At 37.7% G+C, this 16,812-nt stretch overlaps 1 protein-coding gene across 1 annotated transcript in view; it reads left to right on the top strand.

Annotated features, from left to right (window-relative positions):
• The window catches only part of LOC103601428 (acetyl-CoA carboxylase 1), a gene marked incomplete at its 3' end in the record, with an annotated part of 154,829 nt that overhangs the window by 99,777 nt on the left and 38,240 nt on the right, over nucleotides 1–16,812 (top strand). Inside the window, exons 19-25 of the mRNA XM_008585835.1 lie at nucleotides 271–421; nucleotides 1,917–2,051; nucleotides 2,367–2,513; nucleotides 2,862–3,050; nucleotides 3,756–3,856; nucleotides 4,647–4,735; nucleotides 9,820–9,944. Of these exons, the coding sequence (XP_008584057.1) occupies nucleotides 271–421; nucleotides 1,917–2,051; nucleotides 2,367–2,513; nucleotides 2,862–3,050; nucleotides 3,756–3,856; nucleotides 4,647–4,735; nucleotides 9,820–9,944 (937 nt within the window). The remainder of the gene's footprint in view (nucleotides 1–270; nucleotides 422–1,916; nucleotides 2,052–2,366; nucleotides 2,514–2,861; nucleotides 3,051–3,755; nucleotides 3,857–4,646; nucleotides 4,736–9,819; nucleotides 9,945–16,812) is intronic.

The following is a 16,812-nucleotide window of genomic DNA, read 5'->3' as shown; positions in this document are numbered from 1 at the left end:
AGTGTTGCCCCCGTACCGGACCGGGGACCGGCAACGGGATCGCAACCCTCGGTGTTGCTCCCGCACCTCGCTCAGCCAGTGAGCGGGAACCGGTCTGTATGTGGGATCCGAACCCTCGGGCGGGAGCGCCGCCGCACTTCCCAAGCGGCGCACTATCCAGTGCGCCACCGGGCCGGCCCCTTGAGGTTTTTTTTTTAATTGACATTTTCTGCCATTCCTCTTTATATCTAAGGTGCTTTACTGGCTTACATATTCCCATGTATCTCCTAGGTATCGCATCACAATTGGCAATAAAACCTGTGTGTTTGAGAAGGAAAATGACCCATCAGTGTTGCGCTCACCTTCTGCTGGGAAGTTAATCCAGTACATTGTGGAGGATGGAGGCCATGTATTTGCTGGCCAATGCTATGCTGAGATTGAGGTCAGGGTGGTGACTGGGCTGTGGGCTCATGGGAGGGAAGGTAGAAAAAGGATTGCTGGAATGGACTAAGACTGAAATAGAAAAGAAAAAACATCCGTTGGTTTAATTGGGGTATGAACCTTAAGATTTTAAAAACAAATTAAAAGCTCAAAGTTTTTCTTTGACAGATGAGGAATCTCTAGTTCTTGTAATAGATACTGGGCAATAGCACTTATTGAATGTTAGGTCTTATGCTAATTGCTTGCTATAGAGAAAGTATGGTAAGTACAGTTGGGGCACAAAACAGACAAGTAATGAAATGTGATGAATTCTATGGAAGCTAAGTACATAATGCAGAGGTCCACCTAACCCAAATTGACGTAGGGTGCATAGTAAGGGAAAACATACTGAAATGGGACATTTGATCTTACTTTTGAAAGACATGATAGATCAGATGAGGAAGGGCAGGGAAGAGTTTAATGTTGAAGGAATAGCATGTACAAAGGCACAGAAGCAAGAGGGTGTGGTGTATTTAGGGAACTGCAAGTATATATTGGTGTTGCTTGAGAATAGACTAAGGTTTAATTGGGAATGCCAAGCAAAGATGCTAAAGAGGTAATGTGGGGTCATAAAGGATTTAAAAAGCCACGCTAGTAAGTCTAGGCTATCCTGAAGGCAGTGGGGAATCATTGAAGGATTTTAAGTGAAAAGTGATATGACGAAATTTGGACTCTAGAATAATTGTTTTTAGTGACCTTGTTGGAAGTGTATAGCAGGTAGGGAAAACTCTTGGGAGGTTTTTAAAATTACTGTAGGCCAGAAATGATGAGGGCCTAAAGCAAAGAGGTGGCAAGAGAGGAAGATTTTTAAGAGAATTTTACAAGATATCCCTGGCTAGGGTTGGTAATTGGTAGATAAGGTTTACCCTAAGGTTTTGGCATGGATATCTTAGGTAGACAGACTGGATCCAATAGTATGAGGAGGCTAAATTAGTCATACCTTCTAAGGTCAAAACAAGTAAAATCATAAACTGGCAAAATGGATTTAGAAGTTCGAGACATGTCAGTAACTGTTATTAATTCCCAAAGACAGATCCTGAGAGATTTCCTAAGTGCCTGCCTTGGTGTCCCTAGGAGATTTTGATAGATTCTCATTTTTTCCTGGGTTGAATTAAGTAGAGTCCAACTTAGATGCTAAGGTGAAAAACAACCTCTTTTATTTATTTATTTTTAAAATTTATTTATTAATATTATTTTTTTATATTCTAAGATGTTGTGGAGCAGTTGGTGGGGAGGGGGAGAGGGGAAGAGGGAAGTGAATAGGGTGGGAGGAGTAGGAAGGAAGGGGGGCATGGTTGAGGCCCATGGCACCCCCTTCATTCCATCGAGGGCACCAAGGGTTTCTGGTGGCAGCCCAGTGGTGGTGGTTGTGCTGGTTGCAGATATACTGACCTCTTTTAAACATTTGCCTGTGTAAAGAGAGGTCAGACTCTAATTAGTTATGTTTTTCTCTGTAGGTGATGAAGATGGTGATGACCTTAACAACTGCAGAGTCTGGCTGTATCCATTATGTCAAGCGGCCTGGAGCAGCTCTTGACCCTGGCTGTGTAATAGCCAAAATGCAGTTGGACAACCCCAGCAAAGTTCAGCAAGTGAGTAGGAAGATACTCTGAATATTACTCTCCAAGAGCTGAAGAATTTGGAGGCGCAAGTGATTTCAGTGCTTGGTTTGCCAGTTTTTTCTTAAGCTTTCCCATCCCTGTGTCTTATGCCTTGTATTTGTGCCAATAGTATTGTGGAACTAGAGTTTGTAATTTCCTGATGATGTTTAATCCATTGACTTCTCTCCTGGTAACTGGGTATGGTCAAGGGATGTCTTGATTTTGAATAATGACTAATTTGCAGTGGTGTGTTTGTACCCTGAATAAAAGGTAGTGGATGATTTGATCTCTTGTTGGGGTTAACAGGCTGAGCTTCACACGGGTAGTCTGCCACAGATCCAGAGCACAGCACTCAGAGGCGAGAAGCTCCATCGAGTGTTCCACTATGTCCTGGATAATCTGGTCAATGTGATGAATGGATACTGCCTTCCAGATCCTTTTTTCAGCAGCCGGGTATATGAAGCACTTCTCTTGGGGAAAGGATATATGAATGGGTTACTTGTTTTCCAAAATAGTTTAAAGTTTTATACGGATTTTTTTGGAGGGAGGGAAAGAAAGCTGTTTATCCTGGAACTCTTCTGCCTTTAGTTGTGAGGTCTGAAGTCTTTAAATCCTTGCTTATTATTTTTGTCATGGACTTTACATTTAATTGAGATTACTCCTTTTTAAACCAGAGAATAGGGGCAATGTTAGATGCTTACATTGCAATTTCAAAGTAAGCAGTATATGATAGTGAATTCAGATATATTGTTTTAATTTGGGGATTGTGTTAACAATGGATCCTATTTTATTCTTTCTTAGGTAAAAGATTGGGTAGAGCGATTGATGAAGACCCTCAGAGATCCCTCCCTGCCTCTCCTAGAATTGCAAGATATCATGACCAGTGTCTCTGGCCGTATCCCCCCCAATGTGGAGAAGTCTATCAAGAAGGAAATGGCTCAGTATGCTAGCAACATCACATCAGTCCTCTGTCAGTTTCCCAGCCAGCAGGTATTTATAGGGTAACACTTTCATTATTTTCCACTCACTACCAGTGCTTGAGTTCATGTTGTAAGGTTCCTTCCTCTTTGGATCCTCTTTACTTTCTAGATGTTGTGCTTTTAAAATTTTAGATATTGTACCCTTTATAAAACTGCCTCAGGATACAAACCCAATAATGAAAGTAGTGTGTGTGAAATATAAAATATATGTGATTATGAGAAAAGCATGCTTTGCCTATGTACTCCATATAGCTATGTTCATGGGGCTGTTCCCTAAGGAGCGATGCTTCCATGAGTTTAAAGTAGAGAGAAATTGATAGTTTTATTATCAGAGACTTCCTTACCATCTCCTCAGCATTCTTCCCCTTTGCCTATAAAGCAGATTTACATGTAGGGAGTAAAGCTAGGCAGGTGGGGAGCAAAGTTTGGATCTTGACCTTAAGCAGATCTTGCCTGTCAGAGACTCTGGTAAGGTGGTAGTTTTGTGATGCTGTCATTAGTCCATCTGGGAAAAGATGAAAAATAGATAAAAACTGCATGCTTACTTAGCAGAAGCCTATAAACTATTCCCAGTAACTTCCAGCTGCTGCCAACACATAAAGATAGGAATTGTCATGTTATAACTAAGAAGATTCCTAGTCGTAATGCTATAGAGGCTGAGCTTTGGGTCCCTTTGTTGGGCTAGGCTTTATTTTTTACCTTGTTTATGCCTTAGATTGCCAACATCCTTGATAGCCATGCAGCTACATTGAACCGGAAATCTGAACGGGAAGTCTTCTTCATGAACACTCAGAGCATTGTCCAACTGGTACAGAGGTAATTACATGATTCTAGAGCTGTCCGTCTCTATACCTTCCTTTCTTGTAAGTGGTCATAAAGAGATTTACCTCAGGTTTGACATCAAGAAGTTAGAAATTATTTTGTATCTTAGTACCTTATATCTTTTAAATATCTCAGAATGGTGAGCTTTCATACTCAATATTTCTGATACCTTCTTATATTCTATCTTTCTATCAATTACTAAGGCACAAAAAATTGATTGTTATTTTTTTCTTTTTATTGTTGTTTGTCTAGTACAGAGATCCATCTTTTTCTTTGCTGTTTGATGAAGCTCCTAATTTTTTTCTTTTGGCAAAGTACTCAGTATGACATTTATTCTTGTCTTATGGAGCCAAGTATTAGACCAAAGGGATATTCACTGAGCATTTTCAACTTTAAGATACTCATAAGTTTTTCAGATATCCCTTAGCCATTTCAAGGATGTGGTGTTATTTTCTGTTTAGCAGTAGCAATTGATTCAGGTTGTTGTTAGGTAGGGCTGTGAAGTTTTTTGTTTTTGTTTTCCTTTTCTTTTTTCTTTTATGAAAAATCATATCTATACCTGGTTGATCTTCCCAGAAAAAGAAAAAAAAAAAAAACCTTGTCCGTAGTCAGGTTTCTTTTAGGCTTGGAATTTAAATTAATCTGGTTAGTTGATACTAGGCTCTATATTCAGAGGGAAAGCTGTTCATTGGAAAGTCTAGAAAGTATATTTGGCCTCTGAGTTTATTATTTAATAGTGTTGGCCTGTCAGATTTTTCAGTGAAGACTTTTTCTATTTGCCTAGATACCGAAGTGGCATTCGAGGCCACATGAAGGCTGTGGTAATGGATCTGCTCCGACAGTACTTGCGAGTAGAGACACAGTTTCAGAATGGTAAGCCTCTTCCCAAGGATTCTCTATCTAAGAAAGTTTCTGATTCTGATGACCAGCTCAAACTACCTCTACAGGGTTTTGCAAGAGCTCAGCCAGTTCATCCTGTCATCTTACTTCCCATTGATGAATTCTTCCTCCTTTCATAACCCCCTTAGAACTAAACCTTCATATCCTACTAACGCTAAAGAAAGAACACAACACAGCTTGATGAGACTGTGAATCCAGCGTGCTTCTGGGAAAGGACTGAGATAATTCTTCTAGTAGAGATTAGCATTCCCTATTGACATTTTCATGACCTTGTATAGTGAGAGTCGGTTGAGTCATGACCAGGCTGAAATTGAGAAAACTGTATCTGAAGAGCCTGCCACTCAGCAGCTAATCCATGGATTGAACCACAGGCATCTGGGAAGGGCTCAGATTTTCCAGTACTTTTTAGTGTATCATTTAGGTGGAATTTATCCCTGGCTTTTTCTGAAGAGCTTCACTAAATGATGTACAGTCTCTAAGTGTTGAAATACGTTGGCTAAGATTTTAAAGCTGTGTTTGTCTGATATTGCGTCCTGCCACAAGATGGCAGTGAAACACCATAGAATTTGAAACATCTTGAAAATTTCTTTTATCTGTTTTGCTCCCTTTTGCAGCCTCTAAAAGATGGCTCTGGGGCTGTCTGGTTAGATCAGTTGGTTAGAGCATGGTGTTATAACACCAAGGTCATGGGTTTGGATCTCCATATGGGCCAGCCACCAAAAATAAACAAAAACAAACAAACAAAAAAGATGGCTCTGCCACTCATGACCAGCAAAAATCCTCAAGTAGATAATAGGAAACTGAATCTCACAGTGTATCAAGTTGGCATTATTCCACTAATGCAAAGTTGATTAATTTGGGGAAGATCAATTAACATAATTCATCGTGTAATAAAGGAAGATAAAACATGGTCATCATCTCAAAATATGGGGGAAAAAGCATTTGACAAAATTTAACATCTGTTCATGTAAACTCTTAGAAACTAGGAATGAAATGGAACTTTTAATCTTGTAAAGGCGACTCACAAAAATCTATAAGATATACATAATGGTAAATTGTTGAAAGCATTCCCTTTAAGATTAGGAATGAGATAAGGACACTTGCTCTCACTACTTCTATTCAGCATCATGCTGGATGTCCTAACCAGTGCAGTAAGACAAGAAAAAGAATTAAAGGTATCAGGACTGGAAAAGAGTATGAAAATAGATTTGCCACTATTAGATATGATATGAGGTCTACTTGGAAAGCCTCAAAGAATCTACAGTTTTGTCTTTTTTTTTTTAATTGTGTTAAAGAATATGCAGATTTATTATTAAATTATTTAAAGTCTAGAGACTGGCCAGTTAGCTGCTGTGGGTGAGTGTAGTGCTGGTAATGCCAGGGTTGTGGGTCTGGATCCCTGTACTGGCCAGCTGCCAGAACAAAACAAACAAAAATAACACAGGCCAGCTGCAAAAAAAAAAAAAAAAAAAATCCATCTGTTTTACGCTGGCTGGTTAGCTCAGTTGGTTAGAGTGTGGTGTTATAACATCAAAGTCAAGGGTTTGGATCCCTATACTGGCAAAAAGTCTAATAAGGTTGCTGGATACAAAAGTCAACATACAAAATTATATTGCATTTCTTTACAGTAGAACAATCATTTAGAAAAGCAGTTTAGAAAAATATATCACTTAAAATACCAACCAAAAATATGAAATACTAAGGAATAAATCTAACAAAAAATATGCAAGCCTTTTTTAGAGAAAATTACAATCAATGAACAATAGTAAAGATCTAAGTAAGTGTCAGTCTTAGATTGGAATGTAACTATTACAAAGGTATTGATTATCCCTAGATTCATCTCTAGATTTATTGACATTCTAATAAAATCCTACTACGGTATTTTTGTGGAATTTGTCAGGCTCATTCTAAAATTTACAGAAAAGAAGTTTGACAATAACCAAGATACTTCTAAAGAAATACAGGTTGAAAAGATTTGCTCAGTGAGATATCAAGCTTTATTAATTAAGAATTGTGATGTTGTGTAAGGACAGATTTATAGACCATTGGGATATTATAGCTCAGAAACAGATCCACACATGTAAGAAAATTTACATTATGTTAGAGCAAGCGTTGTAGATCATGAGGAAAGGCTAGACTTTTTCAATAAATGTTACTGGGACAATGTGTTATTCATTTGTAAAACTGGAGAAAAAAGAAAAAAAAATTAGATCCATACTTTGTAACATATATACAAAAATGAATTCCAATATAAATTAAAGACTTAAACATGTTGTAAAGAGGCAAAACTATTAAATTTTTAGTGGAATATCTCTATGATCTCAGTGTTGGGAAAATTTTTTTGCACAAGACACAGCAAGTACAAACTATAAAGAAAAGATTGATTAACCCAAACTCTCTTAAGAACTTCTTTTCATCAGAATACACCATAAGGAGACTGAAAATACAAGCCACAAAGTGGGAGAAGATATTTACAGACTAGACACTTAACAAAGGATTAGTATCTAGAGAACTGCTATGAATCAATAATAAAAGACAACCTAATGGAAAAATGGGTAAAAAATACAAAAAGATATTTCACAGAAGAGGAACCACAAATAACTCATAAACTTACAAAAAGATGTTTAATCTCATTACTAATTAGAGAAATGGGAACCCAAACCACAGTGAGATTGGCAAAAATTTTAAAGTCACATCATCATCTTTCACTGCTTCTATAAGTGGAAGTGAAAATTGGTACAACCACTTTGGAAAACAGTTTGTCAGTAGCTAATAAAGTTAGATACTTACTTATACTCTTCAACCTAGTAATTTTACTCTTTGATAATATACTTTCTAGAAAAACTCTTATGTTTTTTAGGAAACATACAAGAGTGTTGGTGGCAGCAATGTTCACAATAGCAAAAAAGACAGGAAACAATCTAAACACCAGCTAATTCAAAAAAGTTCATGCAAAGATTTATATTATCTTTTAATTCTATTTCTCTTTGAATGTTTTGAAGTACCCTATTTTATGCAAGTAGAGTAGGTCATTGAATTCTAGGGCTGGCCCGGTGGCGCACTCGGTAGAGGGCAGCGCTTGGAAGCGCGGCGGCGCTCCTGCTGAGGGTTCAGATCCCATATAGAGACCGGTCAGCTCACTGGTTGAGTGCGGTGCGGGTGCGACACCAAGGGTTGTGATCCCGTTGCCGGTCACAAAAAAAGACAAAAAGGAAAAAAAAAAAAGAATTCTAGTATATTCCTACAACAAATTACTATATACAGTAAAAATGGGTGAACCAAGGTGTACAAACAAAAGATGATTCTCAAAATCATAATGTTGTGAGAAAGAAATAAGTTACAGAAGAATCCATACACAGTATTTCCATTTTTACCAAGTTCAAAAACAGGAAAAATTAAACCATACTTACATTGGTAGTAAATGTAAAGAAAAGCAAAAGAATGATTAATATAAAATTTAGCTAAGTATTTGTTTCTGAGGAAGAGCACATAGGAAGATACTAAAGATGTTCTTTTAAAATTTAGTGGCTTTAAAATAACATATGGGTATTTATTTCTACTGTTAGGATGTATTTTATATATTCTTCTATATACATATTTCACAGTTAAAAGTATCTAAAAAGGAGACACTTGGTATCATTGCTTTCTTTGTGTTAGGATCTCTACCTGCCCTGGGTAAATGTATTCTTATTTCCCCTGGTTCTAATAATTACTATCGCCAAAATATATTTCTATTGTCACTTCAAAACTGTCTCAGTAGGGGGAAATACGAATTTATATAGGATCACCAGTTGCTAAACAGCTTCCATTTTGTTCTAAGTGTGTCTTTTATGAAATTGGCAGCTCTTTAGATATTATAGTCCATTGTTTTCAAATATATTTGTTTCATCATTTTTTGCTTATATCAATCTCTAATACTTAAATTTTAATATTAAAAGTGGCTTATATCAATCTCTAATTTTAAAACAGATAAAAGCAGAATTGCTCTGGTCGAATAAAGTGTTCTGTGAAACCAGGGTAACACAGTTTGAACGCCACAGTTCTGGTTTGTAACTTAACATGAAATCTGAAATGGGGTGGTAGTCCTTTAGTATTTTCAAGAAATCAGAAAATTCTGACCTTTGAGAATATTTGAACACTAATTCTTCTTTACTCGGAAATTTAATTCTGTAAGCTGTTTTCTAACAAATTTAATATTACTTATATCCCATGATAGATATCACTACAGTATACTTTGAAGCTTTTGTTTCTGTTGTAAAACATAGCTTTCCTACCCAGAACTAGCCTGTCCTGGTGGCCTTAGGGAAGACCAGAGAAAATATACATAATTGTAGTCTCCCTACATTCCTTTTGACTTTAATGCAAGGTTCTCCTTGATCTATACCTTGTCCTGGCATTGCTTAGCTGTTTCATGGACTTCTAGGGGAAAATGTTGATTCCAGAGATAGCAGGCACACTTCTTATGGATATTGATAAGTTTGGTATGGTTTTGTTTTTTGAGCTAAAACTGTTCCTATCAGTAAGGGTGAAACATTTTCAGTGACTCACACCTGGAACCAGAATTTCAAGTCGTGTTAGATCTTAAAGATCATCAAATTTAATGGTATTAATATTTCTTTTTAAGCAGCAGAACCCTCTGTTCTAGGGAAATCATTCCAGGAAGCCAAATAGAAGAGTTTAGAGTAAGAGTAGGGTTGGAGCTATTCCCTACCCCTCAATCTTTAACGCACACCCCACCCCCTCACTCCCAATTTTTTTTTCTTTTTTTAATGTAATGAAATTGAGGCCTGGAGAGGTTAAATGATTTGCACATAGTAAATGAGTAACACGTCTAGGCCTTGAGCCTAGGTCTTATAATCCAAATTGCCTGACTCCTAGTCCAGTGTTCTTTTACTAATAAAACCACACTGCAAGTTCTATACAAATTCATCTAAGAAAATTCTTAAGATGTTTCTTCTCACTGCTTATCAGGTGAGTTATAGACAATAAAAAACAAATAGCATGTGAATGTGAGCATTCATATACGGATGAGAACTAATTATTTTTGCTGCTTGCAGGACACTATGACAAATGTGTGTTTGCCCTTCGGGAAGAGAACAAAAGTGACATGAACACTGTACTGAACTACATCTTCTCTCATGCTCAAGTCACCAAGAAGAATCTTTTGGTGACAATGCTTATTGTGAGTACCATTTTTAGAACTTGTAAGGATGTTTGATGATATGCAAAAAGTTTTTTTTCCTTCCGATGGCTGTGGTCAGAGAAGAAACTACTGTCTTTTGTAATTAAGGGATGAGTAGGGCTTGGGTTGTGAATTAACATTTTCTCACATTAGCTTTTCTCTTTGCTCTGAAGGAAACTTCTTGGGTTAGAAAAGGACTGTTCTGGCTCTACTTAGAAATGCCCTCTGCTTCCCCATTCTTCTTTTCATCGTGGCAGTAGCTTTAAACTTTAGTCTTATCTAGCCAATGTACTCTTTCATTTTAACTCTTGTTTGTTCCATTGATATAAGCAATAGCTCTTGTGTCAAAAACTTAAAAAGAAAATTAAAAACTGTTAGAAATCCTGAACTGTCCCTCCTCCACCAAAGAAATTTAAATTTATTCTGCATCTTCTTTAGTTCCCCCCCCTTTTAAAATTTATATGAAAATCTAAGCTCGGATTATTGTATTGTTAGTAAATGATTTTGTCCCATAAAGTAGTAATATGAGAATTAGTAGAAAGTGGGAATGAGGGGTGAGACTGATAAATGTGAATAGGACTAATGTACATTTGACCATGGGTAGAATTTTTGTGTACTTGGGGATTTTTTTTTTTTTTTTGTCCTTTTTGAGACGGGCTGCACCCCGCTCAGCCAGTGAGCGCTGTGAGCGCACCAGTCATCCCTATATAGGATCCGAACCCGTGGCGGGAGCGCTGCTGCACTTCCAATGCTGCACTCTCCTGAGTGCGCCACGGGCTCGGCCCTACTTCGGGATTTTTAAAGATGATTTGCTAGTCCTTTACTCATAAGTCTTTCTGGTTGAGTTAATTCTAAGAATCAAAGAACAATGGGACTGTTCTTAAACTCTCTCTCACCTAGTCCTGGGCAATTGCCTTGCTGCTGCATGTTTGTCTTTTTGGGAGATTATAACACGTTTTCACTCTTAGAGTCTCCTTTCTCGTCCCTTTCTGGAATTGGCATTTTTGGTACCTTAATTCCATCCTTTTTCTTTCTTTTTTTTTTTTTTTGGTGTCCAGCCAGTATAGGGATTGGACCCTAGACTTTGGTTTTTATCAACACCACACTCCAACCAGCTGAGCTAATCGGCCAGCTCACCATCCTTTCTTCTTGGAGCAAAAAAGCCATAAATCTTCATTGCCATTTTTTATTTCATAGTTCAGAATAAAGAGAGACTATCTACCTCACATCTCTGATTAACAACAGTGCCACTCATTCATTTATCTGCTTAGCTGGTTAACTCTAAAGGATATAACATTTTTTAGAATAGCCACTTTTAAAAATATGTAATTACAGGGAGAGTTCATTACCTTTGCTACCCTAGAATGGCTGGATGGTGGGGAAATCAGAAGATGCATTTGAGAGGGGGAAAAAATATTAGCATTATGTAATATTTCACCTTCCTCAAGTGACAGGTTTTAGCAAGGAAATGATAGAATCTATGACAACTTGCTAATTTTTTTTTCTCAACCAAAAGAGGTAAGAAATCTCTGACTTTTTTTTTTTTTTAATTTTAACTCAAGAATTGTTGATTCTCATTTGGATAAAGCCAAGATTTCCTGGCAGAAAAGGGTAATGATGAGAGGGTAGAAGAATCTGTCAGTTTGGACCTAAAATGGAGTGGAATTTGCCTTTATAGGAAGTTAATTATGTTGAGTTTTTCATCTGATTATGATTACCTTTTTAAGAACTTAACAGTTTTCTACACTAAAAATAGACCAAAGCCCAGAATCCTTGGAGCAGCAGAAGAGTAATGATCGTCCAAGACTGTCGCTGGGTTTCTTAAATTCTAATTTGTAAGATATAGGAGCTTGGCTCACTCCTTTTGCGGAGTGATTGTAAGTAACGCTTGCCTTAAGAATCTCATTATTGGAACACGGAGCCATATTTCCTCTGAGAATTCTGGAGTAGCTTTGAGCCGGGGCTGTTCATTTCTCAAGTAATCACACTGGTGTGATGGAGAGAGAAAATGGCAGCTGTTCGGAGCTCAGGCCTTCAATTTTCTTCAGAGTCCAGTCACTCAAGTGTGTAATTACACAGGGGGTGCTGCAGAGGCGTTGGGCCCTGTCAGAGAACTGGTTTGAGGCTTTGCTTTCTGCCAGTCAGGACAGGCAGAAGCCAATGGGACTCTGACTTGCTGCTGTTCCCCCCCCCTCCCCCTTGTCATCCTGATTACTTCTTACCTGCATGGATAGTACCCGAACTTTCTTTCCAACAGGCTGAGCTCTTTGGAGAAAAGAGCTGTTTCATAGTGTTTGCCTTTGGATGAATAAGACAGAGGAGAAGGAGGAGGATGGTTGAAGACATATGAACCAGCAAGCTGAATGTGTCCTTTTCTTTATTTTGGTATCTTCACTTTTTTTTTTTTTTTTTAAGAAAAATTCTGTCATATCTTACACAGTGTTCTTTAAAAAAACCAAGCAATATTCAGTAAACATAATAGGTTCTGTAGGCTTTCATATCATTATTTTCTTTTGAAACAGCAGTTATTTTCACCTCATCTTAAAAGACTTGGAAATATAGAAGTTGACTATTATGATTGAGCTCGGGACCAGCTAGCAGTGACTTATGGAACAGGTATTAAAAACTCAGAAGGCGTTCCTTTCTGATCTGATATTACTAAGCAGTGACAATGGTCAGCTGCTCCCTTCCTCCTTCATGTCCTTCTCCATCCCCCTTCCCAACAACATATGTATTAATCGTAGTAGCTGCTATGAGCCATTTTAGTTGTTTGGATTACTCTTTCTGCGGGTCGTACTGTTTTTTCTTACCTGGACATGGTAGCATTTCTGTTCCCTCAGTTTGTGTTCTCTGCTGGTTTCCCATGGTTATGTGCCCAGCATTCCAATCTCTGCTTTCTAGAAGTAGGAATGTTGATAGTGTGCTTTGCTGAGCTAGATGATGATTTATGGTGCTTTTGAACTTAGAGGGAGGGATCAAGAATATCAGATTTTCTTGAATCAAAGTCACAGGATATGGGCTGCTCCAGTGAAGAGGTATCTTCATTTTTTAAAGGTGTTAGCATAACTTACCTAGTGGTAACATGACTCAAGGATTCTTGAGCAGATTTCTTCTAATCTTTCACCTGATCTGGAAAGCTGGACTATCAAGTGAAAGACTCTTTTAGTTTCCTCCATTTAGAGGAACATTGTACTGCAATTGAAAACCATGTCTGGAAGACCAGTAGTAAATTTATTTTGTAAAAGCTCTTTTTATTTCTTAAATTTAACTTTATAGGAAAGAGCTTAGAGCTCAGAACATTATGCTTGCTTAGAGATATTTAAGGGACTCTTTAACCAAATTAACTATTTGAAACAAATAAAAAGTATAAATATCCTCATAGCCTTCTAGATAGCAATGTACATATTGTTTAGCCCCCTGGATGCTGTGTAGTCTTCCCCTGACTTCTTATGTCTTATTTCTGATAATGGTTCACATGAACATGCTACAAACCATGCTTTCATATGAGTAATGCCATGCATGTGAGCCTCTGATTTGGTTTAGACAGAACATTTAAAAGGCTCATCAATTATGCTTCAATTTAAAAAAAAAAAGAAAAAAATGTTTAAAAAGGAAAAAAATAAAAATGAAAAAATAAAATGCTGATCAGCACCTTTCCTTTCTCCTCTTAACATGACTGCAAATAATTTTGTCTGGTATGTTGTTAGTAAAGAAGAAAAGTCTTTCCCAGTGATCCCAAGTTTATTGAATAAGGGTGATATTAACAATATCTTGTTAAATCTGTCCCATGACATCTTTGGAGTGTCAAAAAGTCCAGGTGTGACTGGTGAAAGCTATCTGTCCATTGCTGATATTGGAATTAGTGCCTCACCCAGCTGAAAAATAGTTAATGTCTTGAGGGCATTACACTTAAGGTCATATTCTTTTCATTTTGAATTGCCTTCCTTAGAGGCATTTAATGCTTATGGTGCTATGATGAAGTTATACTATATTGGGCTGTTCTGTCAGTCAGCTGTGTAACTTTGGCTATGGTTTTGACACTTACACATGTTTATTATATTTCTGCAAATCTGAAATATTCTCCATAGTTAGCAACCATCTAGGTCAAGAATAAAAGCAAGAAATAACTGTGTTGTACTAGTCTTAACCATTGCCAAATAATAATGTTCACTTTGGCCTGCAGATTTTTGCAAGTGACATGTAATCCCCAAATCAGCAGATGGGCTCTTTAAGTGAACCTGTTTATGTTGAGGAAACACATGTGCTGACATACTCACCATCTAATGGCAATGTTACAAAATGTTCTCCAGGACTATATGGTGATGTTGGAGTGTCCAGTTGCCAAAAGGAAGCCTGTCTCAAAGATAGAGGGCCATAAGCTTCCTGTTGGATGTTATTGCCAATCTTTTTCTAAGTATTCATGATGACAGTGGAGAAAATAATACTTTAATGGAAAACTTCCAAGTCAGGATAAACTGTTGGAAGTAGTGGTTTATTCATACTGCGTTTGATATTTCACATCCCAGAAAGGTCTGGTTTTTGTACTTTATCACAAGGAGTTCAGGAAGATTGTCAGCTTGTGGTTATGGACGAATAATTACTTTACTTTTATTTTTTCTAATCTATATAGTTCTCTTTTATTACAGATACAAGGGCTCTTCAAAAAGTTCATGGAAAGATTTGTATTCCTATTATCTTTTTTGGGGTGCTGGCTGGTACAGAGATCAAATTCGTGTATTATCTTTTAATAATATTTTCCACAGGGCCGGCCCGGTGGTGCACTGCTACAGTGCGCCGCTTGGGAAGCGCGGCGGTGCTCCCACCGAGGGTTCGGATCCCACATACAGACCGGCCGCTCGCTGGCTGAGTGAGGTGCGGGAGCAACACCGAGGGTTGCGATCCCATGGCCGGTCCCGGTCCAGTACGGGCGCAACACTGAGGGTTGCGATCCGTTGCTGGTCACGAAAAAAGAAGACAAAAAGGAAAAAAAAAAATAATATTTTCCACAAACTTTTGAAGGCCCTTTGCACTATTTCTTTTTCCCTATCCTCTTTCTTATCCCCTTTCTCTCATAGCAGAAAGATGAAAAAGTGGTTTTAAAAAAATGGTTTTGTGGGCCGAGCCCATGGCGCACTCGGGAGAGTGTGGCACTGGAAGCGCAGTAGCGTTCCTGCCGTGGGTTCAGATCCTATATAGGGATGATCAGTGCGCTCACAGTGCTCACTGGCTGAGCGTGGTGTGGCCGGTCTCAAAAAGGACAAAAAAAAAAAAAAGTGGTTTTGTGTGTTTTGCTTTGTTTTGTTTTTTGAGTTAGAACACGATCTGTAATTAAGCAAGAAGATAACTTCATTTTATAATTTTGTTTTAGTTTAATCTCTAAAGGTAAACCTAGATTTCCTTTAAAGAGAAAACATTCCATATCAAATCTGATATAGGTTGGAGAGGTGACTAGTGTTCTTATTTTGTCATGTTGGCTTTTAATGTTGAGACTTTAGTCTGGCTATTTGCAGAGTAGCTGAGTTGTGGTATTACCCAAGACACTGCTTATGGTTTGAGATCTATTGGTAGGTCATTCTGATGACTGAAGTAAGTACCTCAGAAAGGAATATGTTTGCTCTATTAGGAATGTTAGGAAAAGAGGGATTTAGGTAGGAGAAACTTATCTTGATTTCCCTAGCCACTGTTATCTGTTCTTTCCTACTGTCTTTTTATGGTCTTATCTCTGGCAATTTTACAAATTCCCTTAAAATTCTATTTTGCTCATTAGTTCTCAGCAAAAGATGAGATTTAGTTAAATTTCTCCCTCCTCTTTGCTTTTATGCCTAGTGGAACAGGTCTTCTAGTCTATGTCTGCGTGTTCAACAGAACCCTAGATTTATATTCACTTTAATAGCAGCATTTATTTTTCTCACTCAGATGAGTGAATTCCCTGTGTTAAATAGGTGAAAATGATATTCGCACTTCCTTATCTATAAATTTCATCATGTGTTTTATGACTCTAGACTGTTGGAATAGACCTCTGGTTGGTGGATTGTGGAACCAGAGTCTCTTTTTCTGAATCATTTTCTCAAAAAAAAATAAAAAATAAAAAAAGTTTTGAGAAGCTTTCTTCCCAGTATAATGAGTATTCCAAAAGTATTTACGTTATGATGTGGAAAGTTGTAGGAGTTTTGGAAAAAGTGTTTTGGGAAATGCATGTCTGCTCCAAGGGCCAAAAGTCCCACACTTTTGTTTGTACTGCTGTGATAAAGGACTATAAAGAGTATCCCGAGATGGAGAAGGTTAAGTATGAAAAAGAGATTCTTAAAGCAAAGGGTTGATAATCAAGGTGGGGTGAAGATTAAAAAGCAGCAGCAGGAAGACCCTTTGGGATCTGGTCTTTCATGTTCCATTGATAGCAAGGGGAGAATAAAGATTCACTAAAAAGTAAAGGCAATTATTTTAAACTCCAAGTAGAGGGAATGACATCTAAATGTGTATATTTTAAGAACTACTACTACCACTAGCTCTGTAAAACTCAAAAAGGACAGACATTTATAAAAACTGCATCTGCACTTTTTTCAGCTGAGATGAAAATTACATGGATAATGGATGAATTTAGGGAATAAACTGATATTACAATATATTCCAGTAGAAATATTTCTCAGAATATGATGGGGATTTTTTTCATGGCTTTTAAAAATTTTTAGAAGAGGAAGGACCCAGGGCCGAGCCCTTGGCGCACTTGGGAGAGTGCAGCGCTGGGAGTGCAGCAGTGCTCCTGCCGCGGGTTCGGATCCTATATAGGGATGACCGGTGCGCTCACTGGCTGAGTGCGGTGCAGCCGGTCTCAAAAAGGACCCAAAAAAAAAAAAAAAAAAAAAAGAAG

The sequence above is a fragment of the Galeopterus variegatus genome, unplaced genomic scaffold (genome assembly GCF_000696425.1).
Source record: "Galeopterus variegatus unplaced genomic scaffold, G_variegatus-3.0.2 Scaffold3730, whole genome shotgun sequence".
Classification (NCBI taxonomy): domain Eukaryota; kingdom Metazoa; phylum Chordata; class Mammalia; order Dermoptera; family Cynocephalidae; genus Galeopterus; species Galeopterus variegatus.
This window is presented reverse-complemented; position numbering and strand designations above follow the sequence as displayed.